General features: G+C 28.8%; 1 protein-coding gene across 1 annotated transcript; it reads right to left on the bottom strand.

The window, feature by feature from the left end:
• Nucleotides 1-2,441: 2,441 nt before the first annotated feature.
• Nucleotides 2,442-3,290, bottom strand: LOC119681000 (sterile alpha motif domain-containing protein 5-like; the record flags this gene model as incomplete). Its single annotated transcript, XM_038094055.1, has 1 exon — nt 2,442-3,290. A coding segment is annotated over exon 1 (381 nt), but the record flags the coding sequence as incomplete, so codon positions are not given.
• Nucleotides 3,291-23,493: the final 20,203 nt, after the last annotated feature.

Here is a 23,493-nt window from a genome sequence, read left to right as displayed (position 1 = left end):
ACATAAAGTGAAACAAATGGAAGAAGAAGTAGTATTATTAGTAGTAGTAGTAGTAGAAGAAGCCAACATAGCAACCCAGTACAACTAACTGAACTCAACTCAACTCCACTCCATGTCAAGCGCACTTTTAATGCGGAATGAATGATAAAGTGAAGGAACATGTAACACAGCAGGTAATAAATTTCATTTCGGCTGATATGGGCAATTAAGGAACAATTTTGCAGCTGAATGAGTAATAAATAAATTGCCGGCATATTCCTTTGGATGGGTAAATAAATAAGTAAACGAAGTGCTACATACATAACATATATATAATAATCTACATATTATGCAGACATTTATAAAAATACTTACATACTTACTATAAATAAATAAACTTGTATAACATAAACGAAAGAGTAAGAAAAACTGACTGACATCGACACATATATGCCTTTGACGCATCAATGAAGTGTAGAAGATATAAATCACAAACCTGAGACAGGCATCAGAAGTTCCAGATTCGTCTGCTTGAAATTTTGCATAATAAATCAAGCTTAACGGTGTGGTAGGAGAATGACTGCAGAGGCAGTTGTGTGGGAATTATAAAGAAAATTTTTATTTTATTAAGTTTTGCACTGATACTTCTTCATATCTATTTATTCATATGATTCTCTTCACTGTAATATAAATATGAATATTAGGTTTTGTGCACAGGACACAAAATGATTCATTAGGAAAGGATTGAATATTGATGATAAAATCAACTCTAAGGAATTTATTAAAAAATGAGATTTATACAGTGTAAATAAATGATTCATATGTTTAAATAAAATTTAATTTGTATTTTCTATCCTATCGAAATAAATAGAGTTAGATGTGCATTGGTGCTAAGTTTGTTATGCAGAGAACTTCATTTGCAAAGATAAATGAGGCCAACTTGACTTAAGAATTTTTAATATTTTGATTTATTAATATTTATTGTGATCTATTATATCAAGTTTTCTCACAACATAACATATTTATAAATTTTATTTCGAACATCTTAGCTATAGCAAGGAGAAAAAGGAAACGATATATATTGATTTATAAAGACTTTGTAAAAAATAACTGTAAACTCTAAATAAAAGGTGAAACTTCTGGTAAGAAATGAACTAATAATAATCAGTAGCTATGCTCTATATAAAACACTATATGATATATTTTTATGCAGCGATAGCCGTGCTATTATATGCACGGTTGCCACTTATGGTACTTTAGTACCAAAATTGGTACTTTTTTTTTCGTTTGGTACTCATGTTCAAAAAATGGTACATTTTTGACGACCCAACTTTATTGTGGATATTTCCAATTAATTTTTTTTATAAATGCAACTTTGCACTATTTTATATTTTGCTCATTTATAACACTATGAAAAACACAGAACGAAAAAATAAAAAGGTCCAAAAAAATGTTGGACCTTTTTTTACAGAAATGGTGCCTTTTTAAACCAATTTTGGTACAAGAAAAAATTTTCAAGTGGCAACCGTGATTATATACACCAGTAAAGAGAAGGATGACAGTTCTGACTTAAACTCTATAATAAAAATTATAGACAATACTTTAACAATAATATTCTCTCTAATTGTGACATGCAATACCAATCTTGGTCTTATGAAACACTTTTCTTTATTTTGTAGCATCCATAATAATATAGTAATTTTTGTTATATTTGTGTTGGTTTTAAAATCTTTTAAAAATAAAAATGATTCAATCTACTGCTTGCAAAAGTATAAAATCTATAGAATATATTAATGACATTATTTAATATGTCAATTAGTAACCAGATTCATCTGTACTTATCACAAATCCATAAAGCAAACGTTGTTTTTTATAGTATTTAATTTACTATATAGAATACTTGGTGCCACAATGGATCATTTTAGTGTTACGATAAAGCACTATATTAAAAAACAGAACAAAATACCATTACTTTTATTATAGTTTAGTAAAATAATGTGAATCAGAATAGTGACACATTTGATTCGATTACAGTTTCTAATCATGTTGCTTTATTTTTTACAGTAAATATAAAAGAGACATACCTAAAGATATTACAGTTAGTTAAATAAGGTTTTTTTTTTTTGTTTTTTTTGCGGCAAGGAGGAGTGGAATGTATACACAATGATCACAATCCGGCGAAAAGTAAGTGCCCGACTCGCACGAACTAAACCACGTTAGTATTACTTCGAGGTACGGTCCCTATTAGGCACTTAAGACTTCCATTTTTTTTTTGTTATATGAACACCTGCGTGGTTTCAGTTAAACTAGCCGCTATTACAAATTATAATAATTTCTGATATTTTTTTAGTACCTTGATGATGATTACTGAGGAAATGAAAAATCATATATAGCAGACTGCTTAAACTGTCTCTTTTAAAACTATTTTTTTCTTTATATTGATTTATAATAAATATAAATAGATTCACTATAAGAATAGCACTTACCGGTGTAGAATACGGATGTGCTGTTAAGCGTACGCCATCAGTTTCCAATTGCTCGCGCAATACTAAATCCAGTTCGTTCGGTGGTGTTTCACATAATATTTCCATACTACCCGACAGTGAGTTCGGATCATTTAACATAAAATACACAGATGCAGCACCTTTTTCACGCAATTGACGTATGCTTTTCAACAGCTTATGGCGATGTGTCGGATTCTCTACACCTATTGCATCCAAGTCGGGATCGCCGACTTGCTTACAAATTTCTAAATCATCATAACCATTATCAAGAAAACTTTCGGCATATTGTGCTAAGCCAAGTGCACGCAGCCATTCACAGACAATATTACTAACGGCCATATTGACTGACGTTGTGTGTCCTGGTCCGTCTGCCGCGTTCAAAATAAAGTCGCTTTGTTGAGATTCGCTCCAGCAATGTGTGTGTTCAGTGTATTCAGTGTATTTAGTGTAGATTGCTTGAACACCTCACAGTGCGTACACGTTTTCCAAAATTGCAGTGTGTGGTATGTTAAATTAACGTGTACTGTGCAATTACCGTTACAAAATGGCGTCTATTATATGCAGTTTGGCTTAGTTTTGCATGGGTTCGTTTTGTGGCCGATAAACACAATTGCTGACTATAGTGTGAGGGTTGTTGGCCCGCTTGTTTGCAACTGACACGCCAACTTTGTTGCATGCACTACCGTTTATTTCGGATTAAACGCGTTTGTTGTGAAAATTGTCGGAGGAACAAGCATGCAATTTCCGGAAAATAGATTTTTTAACACTTTAGCGAAATTTTAATGCAAATTGTTTTGGTATTTTTATTTTTTGTTATTATTTTTTTTCTGATTTTCACTTTTTATATTGCAAAAATTTTGTGCAATTTAAATCAATTTCGTTAAAAGCACTTACATTTTGCTTGATTTTGTATGCCTTATTTTTTTTTTTGCATATGAAAAATTCACTTAATTGGCAACACTTGTTTCTTAAGGATCGTAAAAATATACGCGCGCGTACAATCATAAAAATTTATGAAGACTTCTACATAGAAGACTGGGTTTAAGTAATACTTGGTTTTTATTTTTTTGTTTTTGAAAACTCACTTTGAACCCAAAAATGTTCTCTGCTTCAATGTCAATTTTAAACAAATACCGCGCAGATACCGCGTGAATTTTCAGAAGGCTTTAAATGTTAATCTTATGCGTAATTCAGTGGATTTTTTTGCACTATTTCCATATATATTTGAACAATACGCAGCAACCGAATATTAAACAAATGAGTTTAGAAATAAAAATAATAAAAATTTCAAATGACAAAATCTAGACACGTTCGCGTATTTTTATATGAAGCACTGTTGATGGCAGCTAATGCAGTTAAAAGGTCCTTTGAACGAGATTATACCTAATACACTTTTAACGAGGTTCATAGTTGATGCAGAGTTCGGTATGGTTGCGGATGCGGATGTCGTTATTGCTGCCGTTTCTAATGTTGTTGACATTTTATATTTGCCATGAAGATTATAATGATGATTATGTCAATGACGTTGCCATTCCATTACTGTTGATGATGACAACGACAACGGCGGAACGACGACGACGAGGACAATGACGAGAACGAGAGGCAGAATGAGCACGTTGTTGATATAGCATACATTTATGTTGGAATATTTAAACTGCAATGAAAATAAAAGTCAATTTAGTAAGCTGCGATTTTAAATGTTATTAATATATAAGCAGTAGGGAAAACAATTTGGTTAGAAACACCGGCTAATAGAAATGAGAAAGAGGAACGATCAATTTATATATAATTTAATTAAAATGCAATTCATATTCATTCAAATTCTTTGATTTTTGATTTTTGATTTTATCTTAACCCGCATAAACCCAATGAATTTGTGGCATGGCAAATTAATGAAACTGCGCTTGAGAAACAAAAGCGGCATTTAACCCAAATGCAACCACAAATAAAAACTGCACCCAAAAAACTAAATTGATATAAGAAAATTTAATTATTTTTATTCAGTTTAAGTTCAAAAATTTTGAAAATATTGTGCTTTAACTTCTTTACTTCTATATAGTTTCCCTTTTATTTTTTTTTTTTTTTTTGTAAATTTATTAGTACGCTTATCGATTGCGTTTGCATGTCAGGCGTGTAGATATTTGTCTGAATTTTTACACAATTTACGTCAACTTCATATGTGAAGCCTATCAGTGTATTTCGTGTGCGTTTGGCAAAAACTATATGGAAAACTCAGAGCCTCAGATACTCAAATATGCAGTTGAAGTGAATTATGCTCACGCCTGAGTTTTGATTAAAATAAAATATTATGTGTTGGAAAAACGCAAACGTGGCCTATATGAAGCAATAAAAATCAATGATTTCAATTAATTAAAAATATTCTTAAACGAGTTTTGTTGTTGCTGAAATTAATTTATTTCGACATATTAAAGTTGAAAAAAAAAACAAAAAAATAAATATAAACAAAAAGAATTCATTTTTGGAAAAATAATAAATTTAAAATTTAAAACACATTTATTGCACTAACAAAAGTTAAACGAGTAAAAAATCAATTCAGATATTAATTATACAATTTCATTTCAGATACTTATTTGCGTTCTATTTAAGTTCTGATAAGTTGTATAAAAAGCTTTGAATTTTTTGTTATAAATATAGTTTTAAAACTACTCTTTTTTACTATTCTTAAGAACACAGGACTTATAAGAGACACTCTGTGTCAAAGTATTGATCCATCATTTTTTTCCACTTTGTTGCCTATGTGTTTATGTTAGTAATATAGGTGATAAGAATACGACTTTCTTGGCATATGTTATTATATCAAACCAAAGATATATTGGTCAAAATATATTTCACAAAATCTGTTTGTAGCTGTTTTCAATTCTTTGACTCTTATCCAATATTTCAAGCGAGCACTTGATGATTACTAGAAATACATAATTTTGATAGAAGCTAAGCTGCTAGTGTTTCTGCTTTAGTTTAGTAGCAAAAACATATCAGAGACACGAACCAGGCGATTGAAATTCATACATCAGTGCTCAACCGAACATTCGTCATATCGTTAACGCTGAGGCAACACTTAGATGTGAAGCAGTGGAAACCAACATACTAGTGAAGACACAAAAAATGAAAAGACTCCATATCTATATAGACACCCAATCAGAAATATCTAGGCAGGTCGTGGCTTACAAACTATCTATTCCTATATATATTCCTATAACTGACTATATGTAGTCGCTTTGTGTAACAGTTTATTCCAGCCAGTTGTTGCCAATTAGTGTCTTCACTTTACTGACTTGACAAATATAGAATTTAGAACGCATAGATTGAGTGAAGCCATTATCATTGGGTCGAGTTTGATGAAGGATGTAGTGAAAATGAAAAACTGCCAAAAATCAAACTTAGTCCGCTAACTAAAACATTTTAAAACATTTTATTATTTTTCACTTTACTCTGCTATGGTATCTAATCCAAATATAATTGTCAAAATAATAGCTCCAGCTTTTTTGATGTTTGAGCAGTATACTTTTGAACATCTCACAAAGAGTTTAAGGCGATAGTTTGAATCAAGGATTTTCTGTGAACTTACCGATTATTCAGGATAAGATATTATCATAAGACAAAGCATCATATACAAACCAATGGAATGATTAAATGAAATGCGAAAAATACTACTATTACTATTACTAATTCTACTAATAACAGGATGCAGACTATTAGTGCTAGCTCCGCCAAAATATTAAACTAAAAACCCTATTGAATCTCAGACTTGTTGCTTTTGCATATATGTATAAAATCAGATGATGATTATTTCGTTGTGAATCTTGGAACAGCATTAGTTTAGACCAAAATGATTAATCACAGTATAAACAGCATCGCGGGCGCTTATATTCCGAGTGACCTGACTGCAAGGAATTATGAATTTTTGCAAGCTCCCCTAAAGCAACCCTTAGAGATTCCATTTCAACTGCTGCACCGAAGTATTAAGAATATTACAACTGATTATAAAGAACAAGTTACAGTTCTGAATTATGCATCTATTGATTCTAAAAAGCAAAACTTAAACACCCCAGGATCTATTGATTCTAAAAAGCAGAAATTATATACATCAGCGTTTAATTCTGACACCAACACAGCAAGGTTACCTATATAACATTTATCAGATGAGCTTATTAAGCAATAAACTTTTAAGAGCCTGCAAAGGATTGCAAAGGTCCGCTGAACGTCCGCATACGATCCCGAAGGTCTTTCAGCCATGCAGTATACAAATACTACATAGTAAGTTGTAAACAGTTCTTATGTTTAATATATAATATGTTATTATGTCAAGTTATTCAATTAATCTGCACCGGAAAGAGACTGTGCAATTCTGTGATGTGGTGATTATCCTGTGCAAGAACTATTTATTGTGAAATATAAAATAAAGTGAGTTAATGAAAATTTGGATTAAGTTGACAATAGAAGTTTTGTCGAGAAATATTTGTAACATGTCAATATCAACATTTATTTAATGCTAGTGAATAGTGAACATATTAATTAAACGATATATTAATTAAATAATTTGAATCCTTATTACATATAATAACCTTTATTATACGTTGTATATTTGAATTTATTTTGTAAAGCGATATTGTAATTATTACTATAGTTGGATAGTATCATTTATTTGTAGAATCAAGTATTAATGAGCAACTCAACTTTTAACTTAGAAATATAGTCTTGGTCAATTTTTATAATCCACAACTCAAATGGTGTCTTCACTTTAAAGTCTGCCGACTATTGAATATGAATACATCTATATGATATTCAATATTAATTTACACTTCAATTACTTGTATTTTATTTATAAAATTTATTTTTAATAAATATTAAAATTTGGTTATTTTTAAATCAAATGACAAACTTGAATTTAATTTTTTTTTTTTGATAAAATCATTCAAAGAGCGCACAGTCTCATTAATAAAAATTACATAGCAAAAACGTTAACTTTTTAAAAATTCATAAATTGGCAAACCTTTAAATTGGCTTGGCATAAAATTTACCAGAAAATTTAATTAAACGTCAATATTGAAACAACCACAAAAGTTCCAAGTTCCAAGATTACATGCCGCAGATAAACTGTCAAAACAAATTGCTCAACGCCGCGGCCGCCCGTTTGCACGAGCAACAATTGGTTGTTAATTTATAAAAATTTGTAAGAATATTTTTATGTGTTGTTTAACAAATAAACAAATATATATATATATATATGTTATAATAGACATATGTATATATTATTCTTTTGTTTTTAGATTTTGTACGTATCGTTGAAAAATGTCAGAAGTCAATGTGATTTTCTTGAATGACATCGTTTAGACTAAAATGTAAATGTTCATTAAACGTGATTAATTTTTTATACTTGAAAAAATAAAATAAAAATAAATTGTACAAATTTTTGGATTATATATTTGCTTGTTCTTTGACCGATTTTTTACTATGTATAATTAATATTAAGTATGTTATTTGGTAAAGCTCTTTTTATCTCATGTTAAGTAGATAAAAAAATTCACTGTGATTTATAAAAATTTCTTATTACCTTTTCTATTCGATTTGATTAAACATTTTAGAAAAAAAAAAAAATAAATAACATAAACCAAAAATACTCATCTTCACTACGGAGCTGAAAAATAAAGTACCTTAGAGTAACCCACTGGCACCAGATGGGCATTAATCAAATGCGTTGGCGTTAGCTTTATTCTTAAGTTTTGTGTTAGTTCCTTTAACGTCTTAACCCGCTTAGAGCTTCTTCTTTAGGTTTTCTTCTAACCTAAATATTTCTAATCTTGCTACGTTAAAGAAAAGTGAAGTGAAAAGCAGAAATATGTTGCTAACTGCAGTAAACATACAGTGAAAGCTCTCTTAAATGCACACCGATGGGAGCAGAAATTCTGTCTGTTTAAGAAAAAATACTACATATAAAACTTGACATTTGGGAACTATATACGATGCACGGTTAAGCATGATATTACTCGTATATACGAGCATCCATTTAATAGAGCTTTCACTGTATTAATATTTTCTTTACAATTTTTCTCAAACAAAAAATATTTCCGATTTCTAACAATACAAGAAAAATACTACTATACAAAGAAATTTGGTTTTCATATAACATATTGTATACCGACTTTTGTATTGAGTGGCGCCCAATATTATGATTATTTATATTTCACCATGTAATGTATTTTTGATATTTTCTTTAAAATTTTGACTTGTAAAATTTTTGTTATATTTATTTTTAAATTCCCTCCACAAATGATTGATGATGCGATGCGATTGATCTTTAATTTATTGTTTGCTAAATTGAAGTATAAAGTCAATATTGTTTTGTTATGTTTACTTTGATGTTTTATAATTCATTCAATAGCACAGCAATATCAAACAACAAATAATAATAACAATAATGAAAATAAAATAATAACAAAAAAAAATTCATTATAGGGCAACCATTTGAGTGAGGAATAATAAATCCAAAATCGTAACTTTAATTTTGTGGGGCGCTCAGCATGAATTGCTAAGTACGTACTCAACGTTTATATTCATGATTTTCTAGTTTAAAATTTTTTTTTTATTTTTGGTGTAAATTATTTAATATTTGCTGAAATGAAACAAATTGTGGAATTTACTTCAATCAAAGCAAATAATTAATTATAAAATACTTGAAAATATTTATGAAACCATTATGGTTTAATTTTAGATTTTTTAAAAATATTTTTGAAGTTTGTGAAAAAAGATCAGTTTATTTTTAGTTTTATAGGACTCCAAGAATTTATAATATTTTTGTTTAATTACTTAGACAAAATAAACACTTATATTAAAGAAATAAATCTACACTTTTCAATACATAATACTTATAGTGCAAAAAGAACAAACAGCGTGAGAATTAAAAAATTAAATTTTCTATGAATAACAAGTAGAACAATAATTAATAGACTAATAGCAATAAATTTGAAAGCTAATTCTGCAAGAAGACACTACCTTTTCTCAGCAAAACAAACAACCAAGGTCGGCTAAACCGCAAAATAGCATAAAAAACAAATCAAAAAGTTAACAAGATAATTCTGAAAGATCATAAAGTTAGACTGAAGATTTATTAAAGGTTATTATATACCTATAACTGTTTTTTTTTTTTGAAGATAACATCACTTGATAGCATTAAAGCTATTTTTCAACTGCAGTAAAATATAGTTAATATAGTCAACATTATGGTCAATAAAAAATAGTCAATGTAATACATTAGTTATTGCTTAAAGAAATATTAATTTTTTTTTAATTTTATTATTTATAAAAACTGCATTAATTCTCCTTAAATTATATCAAGAATTTTTTTCAACTTTTTAGCTTTCTGTAGAACTTTTGTATAAGAGAGTATTGGTAAGTAATTAAAAAAGTGTAATAATTGATTTTTTAAATACATGAACATTCGAGTAAAACGACATGATTTTAACAGCCTTCTGTTGGACTTTAAAAACTTTAGTATTAACGTTTAATATGCATAATGAATTTAATTAACTACTTAATTACAATCTAAGAATATATATTTTTTTATAGTATAATAATTAATATATTACGATTTTATTGTTTATTTATTAGCTGGCTATAGGTCACTTTTATTTCAATAAAATTAAAAATCCTTTATTGCTATGTTATTGAATAATTCTATATTTCGAATCGCTTTGAGAGTCATCATCAAGACTATGGTCTAATAAAAATTAATATCAATTACTAATATCACATTCTATTATAGTTGTTCAGTTGTCTATTGTTCATATTGCACTATTTTTTAATAAAATATTAATAAAAGATTTTTAATGTTATTGAAATAAAAGTAAACTATAGCCAGCTAATAAATAAATAATAAAATAAAAAATAAAAGTTTAATAGATTAATATACCTTCTGCTCAAAAAGTATCCGGATTTTGTTGTTTGTTAACTACTTCTTAAGTAATAGACCTTTTTCAAAAAAATTTTTTTTGCTTTGTTGGTACACCCTTTCTTAACATATGGTACAAATTAGAGCGCCATCTGTCAATTAGTTTGTTTACAACAGCTGTTAATGTGAGACTACCTCAAATGCATTTAGTGATTTTTACTATGAAAACTTCTTGTTGTACGCGATTTTTTGACCAAACACGTCACCACTGTCATCACTCAGGCACCATATTCGCCAGATCTGGTACCAAGCGATTATTTCCTGTTCCCGAAACTCAAATTGCTCCTTCATGGTAAGCGTTTTGAGTCGATTGAATCGGTAAAAGAGAATACGCCGAAGGAACTAAAAGCCATACCTACACGGGCCTATGAAAAGTGTATGGAAGATTGGGTTAAGAGTTTGCATATGTGTATCTCTTCAGAAGGAGCATATTTTGAAGGAGATAAAATAAATTTGAAATAAAATTTAATTTTGTGTGTTTTATTTACAAAATCCGGGTTCTTTTTGAGTAGAAGGTATTACTCTAAACGTCTTCACTAATATTCAAGCATATTTTGACATTAAATATTAATGATAATATATTGCAAATATTAATTATAAATAATTAAATTTAATAGATAGAAAGAGAAACAAATGCGTTGTTTAAATTAGAAACATGTTTCTACATAAATTTAAAAATTACTTCCTTAAATTTAAACATTAAGAATTTAAGTCAATATAATTCAATCCACATTAAAAACATAAGAGGATTTGCTGAATTTTTAGATTCAATAGTAATTGTTAAACCATTAATGGAAATAGCAAAATCGTATTAATGCTTCTAATCCCCTTATAGTTCAAAGTTCAGTGAAGCATTTCAAGCAAGAAACACATTGAAGGTGTATCTGAAAACACATTAAAATTGCGGCCCATACAAATTAATAAATAAGTTAAACACATAAAACATAAATTACATATCATTAGAAGGGCAAAAAACAAAAACAAAAAAAAATAAAACCTCATTTGTTTGCATGTTTTTAATTCAATAATTAACCAAATACAATCGAACAAACTTCAACTTTATTAACCTTTATTTATTTGTTTTGTGTGTCAATTTAATTAATTATATCAGCACAACAAAAAGGTGCAAGTTCGAGTTTATTCACACCACAAACCTCCGTGTTTCTCTGTTTAGTACAAATTCATGCTCGACCGAATACGGTAAGTCCATTAACATGACATATTAGTACGCCTATTTTCAAATAGTCAAAAAAATTATATATATAAAAAAATTTACAAATAAAGTTAAAATTTGAAAATTCATGAAAATTAAATTAACAAACAAAGACTAAGGCAATAAAATCAAACTTGAGGCTAAGATATTTCAGTAAAGAAAAACTTTTCAAATGACATAAAACTATAAAGAAAAAATCATTAATACTTGTAAGCAGCATTAAAAAAATAATCGAACAAAAACTAAGCCATGATTACAACTTTAGGCTATAAAAATATTTAAAATGAAATAAAAACTATGGAGTTAAATTTTTTTTTTCTACTAAAAAACAGCCGCAAACTGTGGCCAAATTTGCGAAGAGATTCAGGGAAAAATTAAATCTGCACTCTTCCATCTTTTTCTTTTTGAGATACTTATCGCATTTGGCACACGCAACCTAATTTCTGCACTGCCTTTTTCCTTTTTTTTCTTATTTATTTATAGTAAAACTTAAAACATTTCAAATGAAATATATCAAAAAAAAAAGTTATAACGGCCATTAAAAGTAGAAATAATCAAGCACGTATTTTGTGTATTTTATGTTGCCAAAATTAAATTAAATTTTGATATGTACGAATGTAGAGATAATTAAGTTCACATTAAAATTTACAAACTGCCAAGTACCGAAATCTGTTTATTTTTGTCTTAACATGTGAGGCCAATAAATTAATTTTCCATTTGTTATAGCACAGATACGACTACTAAAATTGTATCTGCACACACGAACAAGTGAGTGTCAAATGTGTTATGCCATGTGAAGACAAAAAAAAATATATATATATACATACTTTGGATAGGTCAGTAGATATATCGATACTCGTATTACTGTTGCCGTAACTGCTCTTTGTTGTTGTGAATTCAGCTATTGGTCTGTTTAATGTATTCGCTTGCAAAAGACAGACAGGCTGGGTTATAGTAGTCAGTTGAAGAGACCGACACTTAGTCCCATTGCACAATGACATAGTTTCCGACTATGACACTTAATTAAAATAAATCTTAAATTTTATGATGCCATTGCGTTGGCATACTTAATTGTCCTTAAGAGACAATAAAATACTTCTGCTAGATACCAATACAATGGCTTAAAATGGTTTTAATGTGACAGCTAAAATAGTACAGAAGTAATTGAGGAGTATCTGTTGGATTTCAATTTTTGGTTGGTTGCCAAAAGTCAGCCAGTAGACAGCATCATTTTTCATTTTCAATTTTTAGTGCACTAATTTTTTATTTATAATATTTACATTACAATACTTCCGAATAAATGTTTTATTTTTATTGTAAATAAAACTCTTTATGTATATATGAAACAAATTAATAATTTAATATTTATTTATTTATTATATTTATTATACATTTATTTTATGATATTTATTGAATATTTTAATATATATACATATATAAATATATATATATATATAAATATAGGGGTGACCCTCCCTAGGTCACCCATAACATACATAAATGTTGCTGTATCACAGGAGTAACAAACAGGTGTTTTTTTTGCTAGTCTCTAGATACAATGGCTTATTCAAAGCATAGTATTCACTAAGCGAGCGACTTGATGATGTTAGCTTAGATTTGAGGGCAAAATTTTCGTTTAAAAAGTACTAGATTTTATGTGAATAAAAGGGATTTTTTATCTGTTATAGATTTTTTTCTATTTTGACACCTTATAAGAATAATCAAAATTTGTCGTTGACAATATATAATATTTTCAACAATATGTTATGTAATGTAATAATACAATATACATAATATATTTAAAATATATATATTTATGTATATTATGGGTGACCTAGGGAGGATATAGTAATTTTGGAAAGTCTTATATGGTATGTACTACAAACGATTGATAGACACTGTTTTAGACAACTTCTTCTATTTTCATACTCTATTTTTCGATTTATTCTATTTATTCTATTGAGTACTTCTTAACTTTATCTTTTTTCGCTTACTTTCGTTCTGTTTCTACTGTTATCTACTTTGTCTTTCTCTTATGCACTACTCTTTTATATTCTTTTTGCAATTCATCATTCATTCAGTAACTTCCACGTAATTTTGTTTCATCTACTCTTTTTGCAAATATGATATCTATTCCCACTATTGTTTTATAATAAATCTATAAAAAATCAAATCTATTAAAACATCTTTTATTTTCGATTTTTTTTCCGATTATATTTTTTTTTTATTTATTTACTAAGAATAAGGAACCGGACTACTAGATCCTTCGCCCCGTGCTTATATTCATGTTAAGATTTATAGCTAAATTTTATTTAATACATCTTAAGGTAGGTGTAGCTTTATTATATTGTAGTCGCAATTCTTGATTGCATTGAAAAGGCTGGTGTCTTCGTTTTTTTTTTATTTTTTTGTATTGTGAAATTATTAAAGTGATCATTTAATTCACATAATTAAGATCTAAAAATATGTATAAATTTTTTTTTATGGAATTTTTCCAACAATTTGTTTTTATTTGCGTGATGTAAAATATTACTTATTCCTTCAAATAATTTCTCAACTCCAAGTGCCATTATGAAATTCTTCTGTAACAATACTATTAAGAACTCGAAGATCTCAATTGAAATCCATACTTCACAGATGAACCACAAACAAATTCATATGTGCATGACTGTTGTGAAAAGCAGTTCAATTTAATTACGACAGCAAAACTTAAATATCAGTTTTGTAAATACAATGCCACAATAAAATTTCACAGTATCGTCTTAATTTAAACTTTATAAATTGACCGCAATAAATTCAAATTTATTAATTCGGAATTTTGAATTTTGACAGGCAGAAAATACGAGCGAGTATCTCCAGCACAGCAATTACCGATGATGTATGCAAGCAGGAAATCATCTTATTGGGCAAACAATTCGAATGAATCGAAGGCGGCGATGTAAATGGTGGTATTATTGATGACGCTGATTATATTGTTGCTGTTGCTGCTGCTGCTGATGTTGCTGCTGATGGTGATGGTGATGTTGATGCTACCAACAGAATATACTCAAAATCATATTCAGTAAAAATTTGCAGTTAGAAATTCAATTTCGATTTCAAGTGCTCTTCGGAGCCTCGTTATCATTCAATGAAGTACACATAAATATGAATAGCAAAACGAGTTGGAAGTGCAGTACCGCCGACTATAAATGCAAATATGAATATGTGAAAACTATATGATATATGTATATATACACTTCTGCTAATGCATGATTGATGAATTTCTATTCATGAGTAGATGAACTCACAAATGAATTAGGTTAGAGTGATTTAAGTGGCATATGCAGCAGCAAAACTATAGAACAACTTGCAGCAATTGCAGCAACTAATATGCCAACAGCAGTTGCAGTTGCAGTAGTAACAATTTCATAACGTAAGAGTATTTAAATATTTGTACTTGTATTGTTGGCGCAACGGAAAGTTTAGCTATGCAATTGAAAAAAAAAAAGTTTTATACAATTTTTAATTTCATTTCAATATTGCTAACTTTAATTTGACACATAAAATTTTTCAATAAATTTTACTGTGGATATTAAATGTGATAACTGAAAGCTACAAGATTTTAATTGAAATGCTTAAGTTGCATTATGGAAACTTTTATGGCATTTCTTGCAAAAATTTATTAAAATTAATTGTACACTGAGGACCTTAGTATATGCAACCTACAGCGCACCAAGGCTATGGCATTTGCAAATATTTTATGACTCCACTCAGTTGTGCTCCTGCTGTTCCACAGAAAAAAAAAACCAATATAACAGAAAAATACCCATATGTTTGCCTAACGAACTGCGGGCGGTATTCAGGTGCATTAAAATTTACACATGAAGAAATACAATAAATTTCATTTAATAGTTTTTGGCTTTAAAGTCAACTTAGCAGCACCATAATTTAATTTAATTTTTATTAAAAAAAATTGTATAATAAATTAACAAAATTAGTAACAATTGGCAACAGTTCCACTTTTGTTTAAAGTTTGGAATCATAACTAAAGGCTTAGCTGGTCTTTAAGCGAGCTTAAAAAGTCAACTTGATTAATCAAATGGCATTAAATCATAACCCTTAACATTTAGAGAGTATAGCGTTTCAATAGAATAAGTTTCCCATAATGGTAATTTGGATTTTATTTATTTTGCTTCAATAAAAATAAAAAATATATAGTTGTATATATAAACAATAATGGGAAAATTTTGAATTTGCCCTCATAACTCAAAGCCAAATTAACCTTATATGGGTTGGGCTTAAGTGAAGTTTATAATTGAGGGATAATAAATTATCAAATCGAATCATATTAAGAAATCACATTTTAATTGAAGAATTTATTTTTCAATAATAAGAAAAATAATAATAATAATATAAGCCGTATTTCATCAGGAACATAGACTATTTACATAGAATCGCCAAGTACTTCTGTTTAATGCTAAATGTCTCAATTCGTTAAATAATTTATTAGTTTCTTGCCGTGATTGTTTTTCTCCATGTGGTGCGAGGCCTGCCGGGTCAACTATTGTCTTGTGGATTCCATTGCAGGGCAGCATGGCAGAATAAGAAAAATTTTAAAGAAATTAAAAAAAAATTCTGCAGATTCTAAAAATATAGAATCAACATTATTTTTCAAAAATCAAGTTTTCATAATGATAAAAATTTTACTAAGATTACTTTATTGAAGAAAAGTCTTTAGTAGTAAAATTGATCTTCAATCGTTTTATACATGATAGCTGGTCAACACAATCTTTTTCCCATAATCACCGAGTTTTCGTCATTCTAAGACTACATTCCTCGCAAAAAACACCGATAGAGCTACCATATAGCAGACATACAGTTATAACAGATATTTTGTATTTAGCTATAAGCTGTTTGTGCGACATACAGAAAAAAAATAATTCCTTAGAAAACTATTTTTACTGGTACCTCATGCTGAAGAATAACAGAAAACTGAGTTATCATGTCGTTTTCGTCTAAGATTTTGCAATGACTGCTACAAGGAATGTGTAGAATACAATACACTAATGATCTAAAGATTTGCAGTTGTATTGTTATGGTCCATACTCACAAGTTCTCATGCGTAACGTGGTTTTATTACATCCATGGATCTGGTGTATGAAGAATATCATCGCTTACAAATCTACAACAGTGGTTTAAAGAAAGTACTTAATCGCTTTTAAAACAAAAGTATCAATCATGTTAGCTAACATTCGAAGCGAACAAGGCATTTCCAAGAAAGTAAGTGACATTTTCCTTATATTAGCTAGTTGAAGAAAGTAGAATAATGTACCCCTGTTAAGAATGTCCAAAGGAACATAAATCGACACCCATAGAGAGGCATTCATAGAAGCACCAAAATAAATAAAACTGTTTGCTTTTTTATTGCTTTAAATCTTTTCAATACCGGAAACCTAGATCACATATATATATCATACTTTTTCAATCAAACAATCTCTATCTCCAAAGAGATATCTGTAATACAAAGTTTCAGTGTATGATAGAATGCAAAAAGATGGCTTGACTGACTATATTTTTATTATCATTACAAAGCATTATTTTGTTCTAACAACCTCCTTAACCAAGCCCGATTCTGTAACAAAATATAGGTCTCGGCAAGAATTATGCTTCAGGGGCATTCACTATGTCACCATTTACTGGACTACATATCAATCCAAGCATTTTCTTTTCACAGGCATTCAATTTTCTCATGCATATGTCTTGCAGAATTGTTTGAAAAGTTGAAAGTAAATAGTTTAACTTCAGTAAAGTATTCTTACAACAATCGGCACAAATTACACACAACCAGACCTGCATTCTGGAGTTCGTCTTTATAGTATTGTAAAATTCCTAATTATATTTGCTTTGTTATAACTTTTCATCCAGAACGCTGATCCACTTAAAATGAACTTATTTATCATCTGTGAATTAAAAAAGAATTACGAGGTACAACTAATCGTTATAGAGTTAGTTCACATACTTCAAACCCAAACGAATAGAAAAACGCCGTATACTTTTTGCCCAACATAATATGCATTTTTAGCTTTAATACTTATATTAATGCATATTTTGATATATGAGTTTTTCTTAATAAACTTCTATTTATATTCAAACTATAGACTATTTCCAGAGAAATTTCTAACTAATAAAATTCATTATTAACAATTTTACTAATGACTATGAATTTTCATAATTTTTCAAATTCTCGATGTTGAATCGTGAATTACAAATAGTAATATAACATACCCAATTCTACTTGATTTACTTCTAAGTCATCAATATAAGTGCAGTTATTTGACAGAGAAATGACAAATGCCTATGAAAGATATTGGACGACGACAGCACATGGAAGCAATCAGTACTCGTCATTAGCAACGCCAAATGTCAAAAAAGTTGAGGATTAGAGATTTGAATTTTGCGTGAATAAGTAAGTACTGTGTTCACTCACTGTCTGGCATTTGTTAGAAAGCTGAAACATCTACTTAAGCCGATCAGGAAGACGGCAGGTTTTTAGCAACACGTGCAACACAGCACATACTAGAGTAATGCGTGAGTAATGCGTTCAAGTGTCAAATTTGAAGAGTAATTGCACATCAAATTCATACAGAAAGCGATTAGTTAAGTGAAGTGCACAAAAATAAAACAATTTTGGTGGAATCAAATAAATTTTTCATTATTAATAAATTTTTTCAGAGTAAATTTTAAATAAATTTTCATAGTAACATAACAAAACTCCAGAAAACTAGCGAATATAGAGTCAGAGCGCTGACTCTGAGCTTCACATTTGACAGAACCAGAGTTCGATTTCTGGTACTTACAGTCTTACAAATAATTATTTATGAATAATTAAATACAAGAATTATTTCCAAGATCACTGATGATGGGTATTTGGCAATACTCGAAACAGCTGTATGGTCAGGCAAAAATTCAATTAATTAAAATAATATAAAATGAATTTTTGTTGTTGCAATTCATTACTGTTCGAAAAAACTTCTTTATGAATAAAATTTACTTTAAAGATTTAATAATTTGATACACAATACATGAACATTATTGCAAAATTTTTTATTTCTTGGAAATAATTTAAAAATTGTTTTATAAAACAATTTAGGTTTGACGTCATTTATTCCATATATAAAATAAAGTTTTTTTTTTATTCAGTATTTCAAACTGTCAAGTGACAATTTTTTAATATAAAACATTGCCATAAAAGCTGATGAAGCATGAAATTTAAATTAAATACACGAGATTGACAATTGTTTTATTTTTATGTGGCAACTTCAATTTAAACACATTTCAGAGTATTTCAAGTGCTTCGATTAATTTTATTTCTGTGTCTGTCATATCACTTAATTGCTGCAGAGTGTAAAAAAAGTATCTTTTCAATTGCATCTAAAGTAATTCGAATTTTTTTATCAATCACTTTTAACTTATATATATCGGCATAAAATCAATTCTAGATTTTTACAGTGATTTATCATTCAAACTACTTTATTATCCTACTTAAATTGATAAGGGTACTTTAAGGGTTAATTAGTATTGTAAGGCAATCAATCCGAAAACATTGTTGATTGGAATAAAAATTTTACAATGAAATTTGATTTGATGGGATTGCTCATAAAAATGACAAAATCACAGAATCAGTTTTCCTAATGAGAGTTGAGTTAATCAATTTTAATGGCCATAGTTAAATTCTTGAGATGTGATGGAAAGAAAATTTATGCGAAACTAGTTTATGAGTTATAAAAATGAAAATTAATGTGAGAAGAAATTGTTGTCCGATGAGTTAAGAAAAACAATTTAATACCACAAACAATGATATAATGCCTTACAATGATTATGCTAATAAAGATGATAAAATAAATGTATTAATTAACTCTACAAAGAAATATAAAAAAACTTTGTATTAGGAAAACGGTCATAAAAAGATTATATTGAATCATTTAAGAATTTATGTATTGAGTACATATTGATTGTACCCACTTTTTATATAATACATACTCTAAAACTGATTCATTTAAAATAAACGGATAGTTCCTGCATTTTTTTTTACTAATAATATATAAAATTTAATTTGTTAGCTTCTACTGATGGACACGATATCACAGAAAATTAATATATTATTATTATTACAGCTATGCCTCTAAAAGTGCTCTAAATTCATGTAAGTCTAGGGTGTGAAATTCACTTTGTCGTGGACGAAATCAAAACGAAGAATCTTAGACTGATTAAAGTTGACTTGAGATAAGCCACTTAATACACTACCCCAACCCTGAACTTTGAAGCTAAAGAATTTTTATCAAACCATAAAAACCATGGAGGCGAATTTATGACAAGAAACTTTAAACTACTATCTATACGAATATTACAAAATTAAGAAAGAGGCATTTCTTCGAAGAACATGTAGATGGGAGGCAATCGCAAAGTTTTTTAGTCTAAGATATTTTAGATTGATAAGCAATCAAGCTAATAGAAATTAACTTTTGAATATCATTATTTTCATACCCTGGGTTATATGAATCTAGCTCGCTAGGTACTAAGTCTACATTCTTTCCTTACCTCTGTTTACTGGAGTGAAGTTTTCACAATGCTCATTATTGATACTCATGAATTTGAATATCATTATTTTCATACCCTGTCTTATATGAATTTAGCACGCTAGGTACTAAGTCTATGTTCTTCCCTTACCCCTGATTACTGGAATGAAGTTTTCACAATGCTGTGTAAATCTTCTCTATTCATTCCTAACAGATGGTTTAGTAGGTTCAAGTCTCATACGGTGGCTTTTGATGCTTCCACCTACTGCAAAAATAAAAATAAACTATTTTGATAGTTACTTAAACAGCAATAATGGTAAATGTTACATCAGTTACATCAAGGATTGCAATGAAATATCGTACTTCCCTACGGAAAATTAAACAAAGTCTTTCCTTTTTCCGATTGTTAGATATAAGGATCACTAAACCCTTAATTTCTTTACAGCTCTGTTAAAATCGCAACCTAGTTTTATCCATATGTTGTGTGGACAGTTGGGTGTTCTACTGCTTTAAATTAAAAACAATACTTTTTGTAAACTAACATAGAATAAGATCAAATCCCCTACATCTTCCAGCTATTTTTTCCTCTATAATAAAAAATTGTCTGGTTAAGAACTAAAACCCTGTTTTTTGCGGGGAGTAGGGCTATGTCTACGCATAGACCATGATTTGCCGCGAGTTCCGGAAAGTGAGTGTCCGACGCACACTGACTAAATTTCTCTCCCGAATTTCTCCTTTGACTACATTAGTATTACTTCGAGGTAAGGTATTAGTTCGATACATAAAACCGTATTAGTTTAAAGAATTATATACTATTAATATTTAGTGCAAAAATTGGTCGCTAATGTCTTTCACTACCAGATTAAAATTTTTTCTTGAAAAAGATGAATTATGAGAGCAGCATATGCATGCAATTGGGTGTTTTTAAATTTTTACACTGTAGCTTTTAAAACTACATGACTATTAAAAAGTACATATTATAATTAAAAATTTTCTCAGCTCATTTATCCATCTTAAAAACTAAATACGACTTTGTTTTAAGAATATAAATTCTGCCCCTACAGGTCTCCATAAACACATAATGCTAACAAAATACATACATTATAACTCAACATTAAAAACTTTGCCAACATTTATTTATCGTTTGAACATTTTAAAACTCTAACATAGCCAACAAATGCCATTGACAGACGCGGACTTTGTGATATTTTATTGCGACACAAAAACTTTATATACAATACATGCAACATATGATGACAATATAGAGGGCAACAAAATTTTTTTATAATAACAACAAAATCAAGCAAGTGAAATAATGGTGCCACAAGTTAATGGACCACAAAATATTTTTTAACAGCTTCATAGAATACCAAGAATAACAATAGTTGCTGTTGCAAAAACAACCAACAAACCAACCAAGCAACCAAGCAACCAACCAACCACTAGCAATTATTTTATCACTTGCCAACAATTTTATAACTGCAAGGAAAATAAAAAATTAAAAGCAGTAAGTAAAGCAATTTATGAGCAATACACTTGAGATGCAGCATGTTGCAGTATGAGCCATTAGAGTAAGCTAAACTGAGCTGAGCTGTATGCAATAAAAACGGAAATCACACCATAAACACTTGTGCTCATGTAAAAATGGTCATCACACATCCATTTTTATAGAAGCATTTTTTTAAGATTTTTGCAAAATTTTATTTTAATAAAAATTTGAAAATATTGCTTATGTGATATGCGCTGTCAAATGGAACATTTTACTGATGTGTTGAGCAAGTAAAAAATCTGTAACAAAAGGACTTCCTTTAAGTCATAAATTGCCACAATATGTGCAACTTTGCCAAACTTTAATGATTTGGTGAATTTATCTTGGAAAATAAATTAAGTGAAAAATAGTTTTTGAGGCCATTTATTTGCCACATAATAATTTTCTGCAAATGTACAATAAATATCATAAAAATACACAACACACCACATTTATTACATTTCATATTTTTAGTATTTGATAAAATACTGACATTCTGACGACTGAAATATATCATGAGATCATTTTGCAAATTAAAACCACAAAACCGTCAATTAACACATTTTATTACAATAAGAAAATATTTATGATTTCCTCCTCCAAAAAATCAACTGAAGAGCCATAAGTATGTGCAAAAATTATACTTAAATAAAAATTGAGAATTTCCAGTGAATCAATAATTAAAATTGGCATGGAAATGTGATTATTGAGCAATGAAATTGAAATTTCGCCATGATTAAGAAGATTCACTTAACAAATTTAAACACTATTATAAAAAATTTAATAGTAAACAAATAAATTTATTATATGGATAATATAACAAGATGAAAGATATCTTTGCTGACCTTAGAACTTAATACGGTCTATGGAGAACCATTTATTTATATTCTACGAGTACTTACTCATTTTCTTTGACCATATTCTCAAATTTAAAGTACTATATTAGGCCTAATATACAAATTTTTATAAATAAAATATTTAGTTGATATACAGAATAAGCGTCATCAGATATAAAATTTTATTACTTTATCTATATCTTCAGATACCCCTACAAAAGTGTTCATTCGATTACTTTAATCACGGACGAACAGAAATTTTTAAATCGGTTAATCGTATTGTGTTATATGATAAATGAACGAAGATCCCCTTCCAGGAGTTCTTCAAAAAGTTTCTTCAGGAAGCCAAAGACGTGCAGTCACCGAAAAAATACTTGATATTTTCTTCTCCAACAAATCTTCACAATTTCTGGAAGTACAGTAATACAAAATTGTTTTTTTTCACTGTTTTTACGATCGTTCTCACAACATGGTTGTGCTTTGAACAATATGAATATGTTTATCACAATGGAGAATTTACAATTCTTAGCATTCTTTCGTATACATTATTCCCAGTCAACAATGCAGCCCGCAACGAAAATTAACTCAGTGATCATTTCATAAGGAATTTCAAATACTATTCTAACCAATTATATATGTAAGTATTGCATAGTACATTAGTTTACTAGTTCATTAGTACACAACATAAATAAAGGAATATTAAATATTATTTCTGAACAATAGAGCAAGCTACCATTTTGAAAGTCAAGAACCCCTGTGATGTAGTGATATCAGGTCTACATTAGACGAGTTAGTTAACATATATTGAAAACTTGTTAGACACAGTTGCTATGTAGTAAACATTTCAAGCAAGAATCGAACTACTGAGACTTAACTGCCATCTATATGTTATAACAATGAACAATAATAGCT

Source organism: Teleopsis dalmanni, chromosome 2 (genome assembly GCF_002237135.1).
Source record: "Teleopsis dalmanni isolate 2A chromosome 2, ASM223713v2, whole genome shotgun sequence".
Lineage (NCBI taxonomy): Eukaryota > Metazoa > Arthropoda > Insecta > Diptera > Diopsidae > Teleopsis > Teleopsis dalmanni.
The sequence above is the reverse complement of the archived record's forward strand: the minus strand, read 5'-3'. Positions and strand labels throughout refer to the sequence as shown.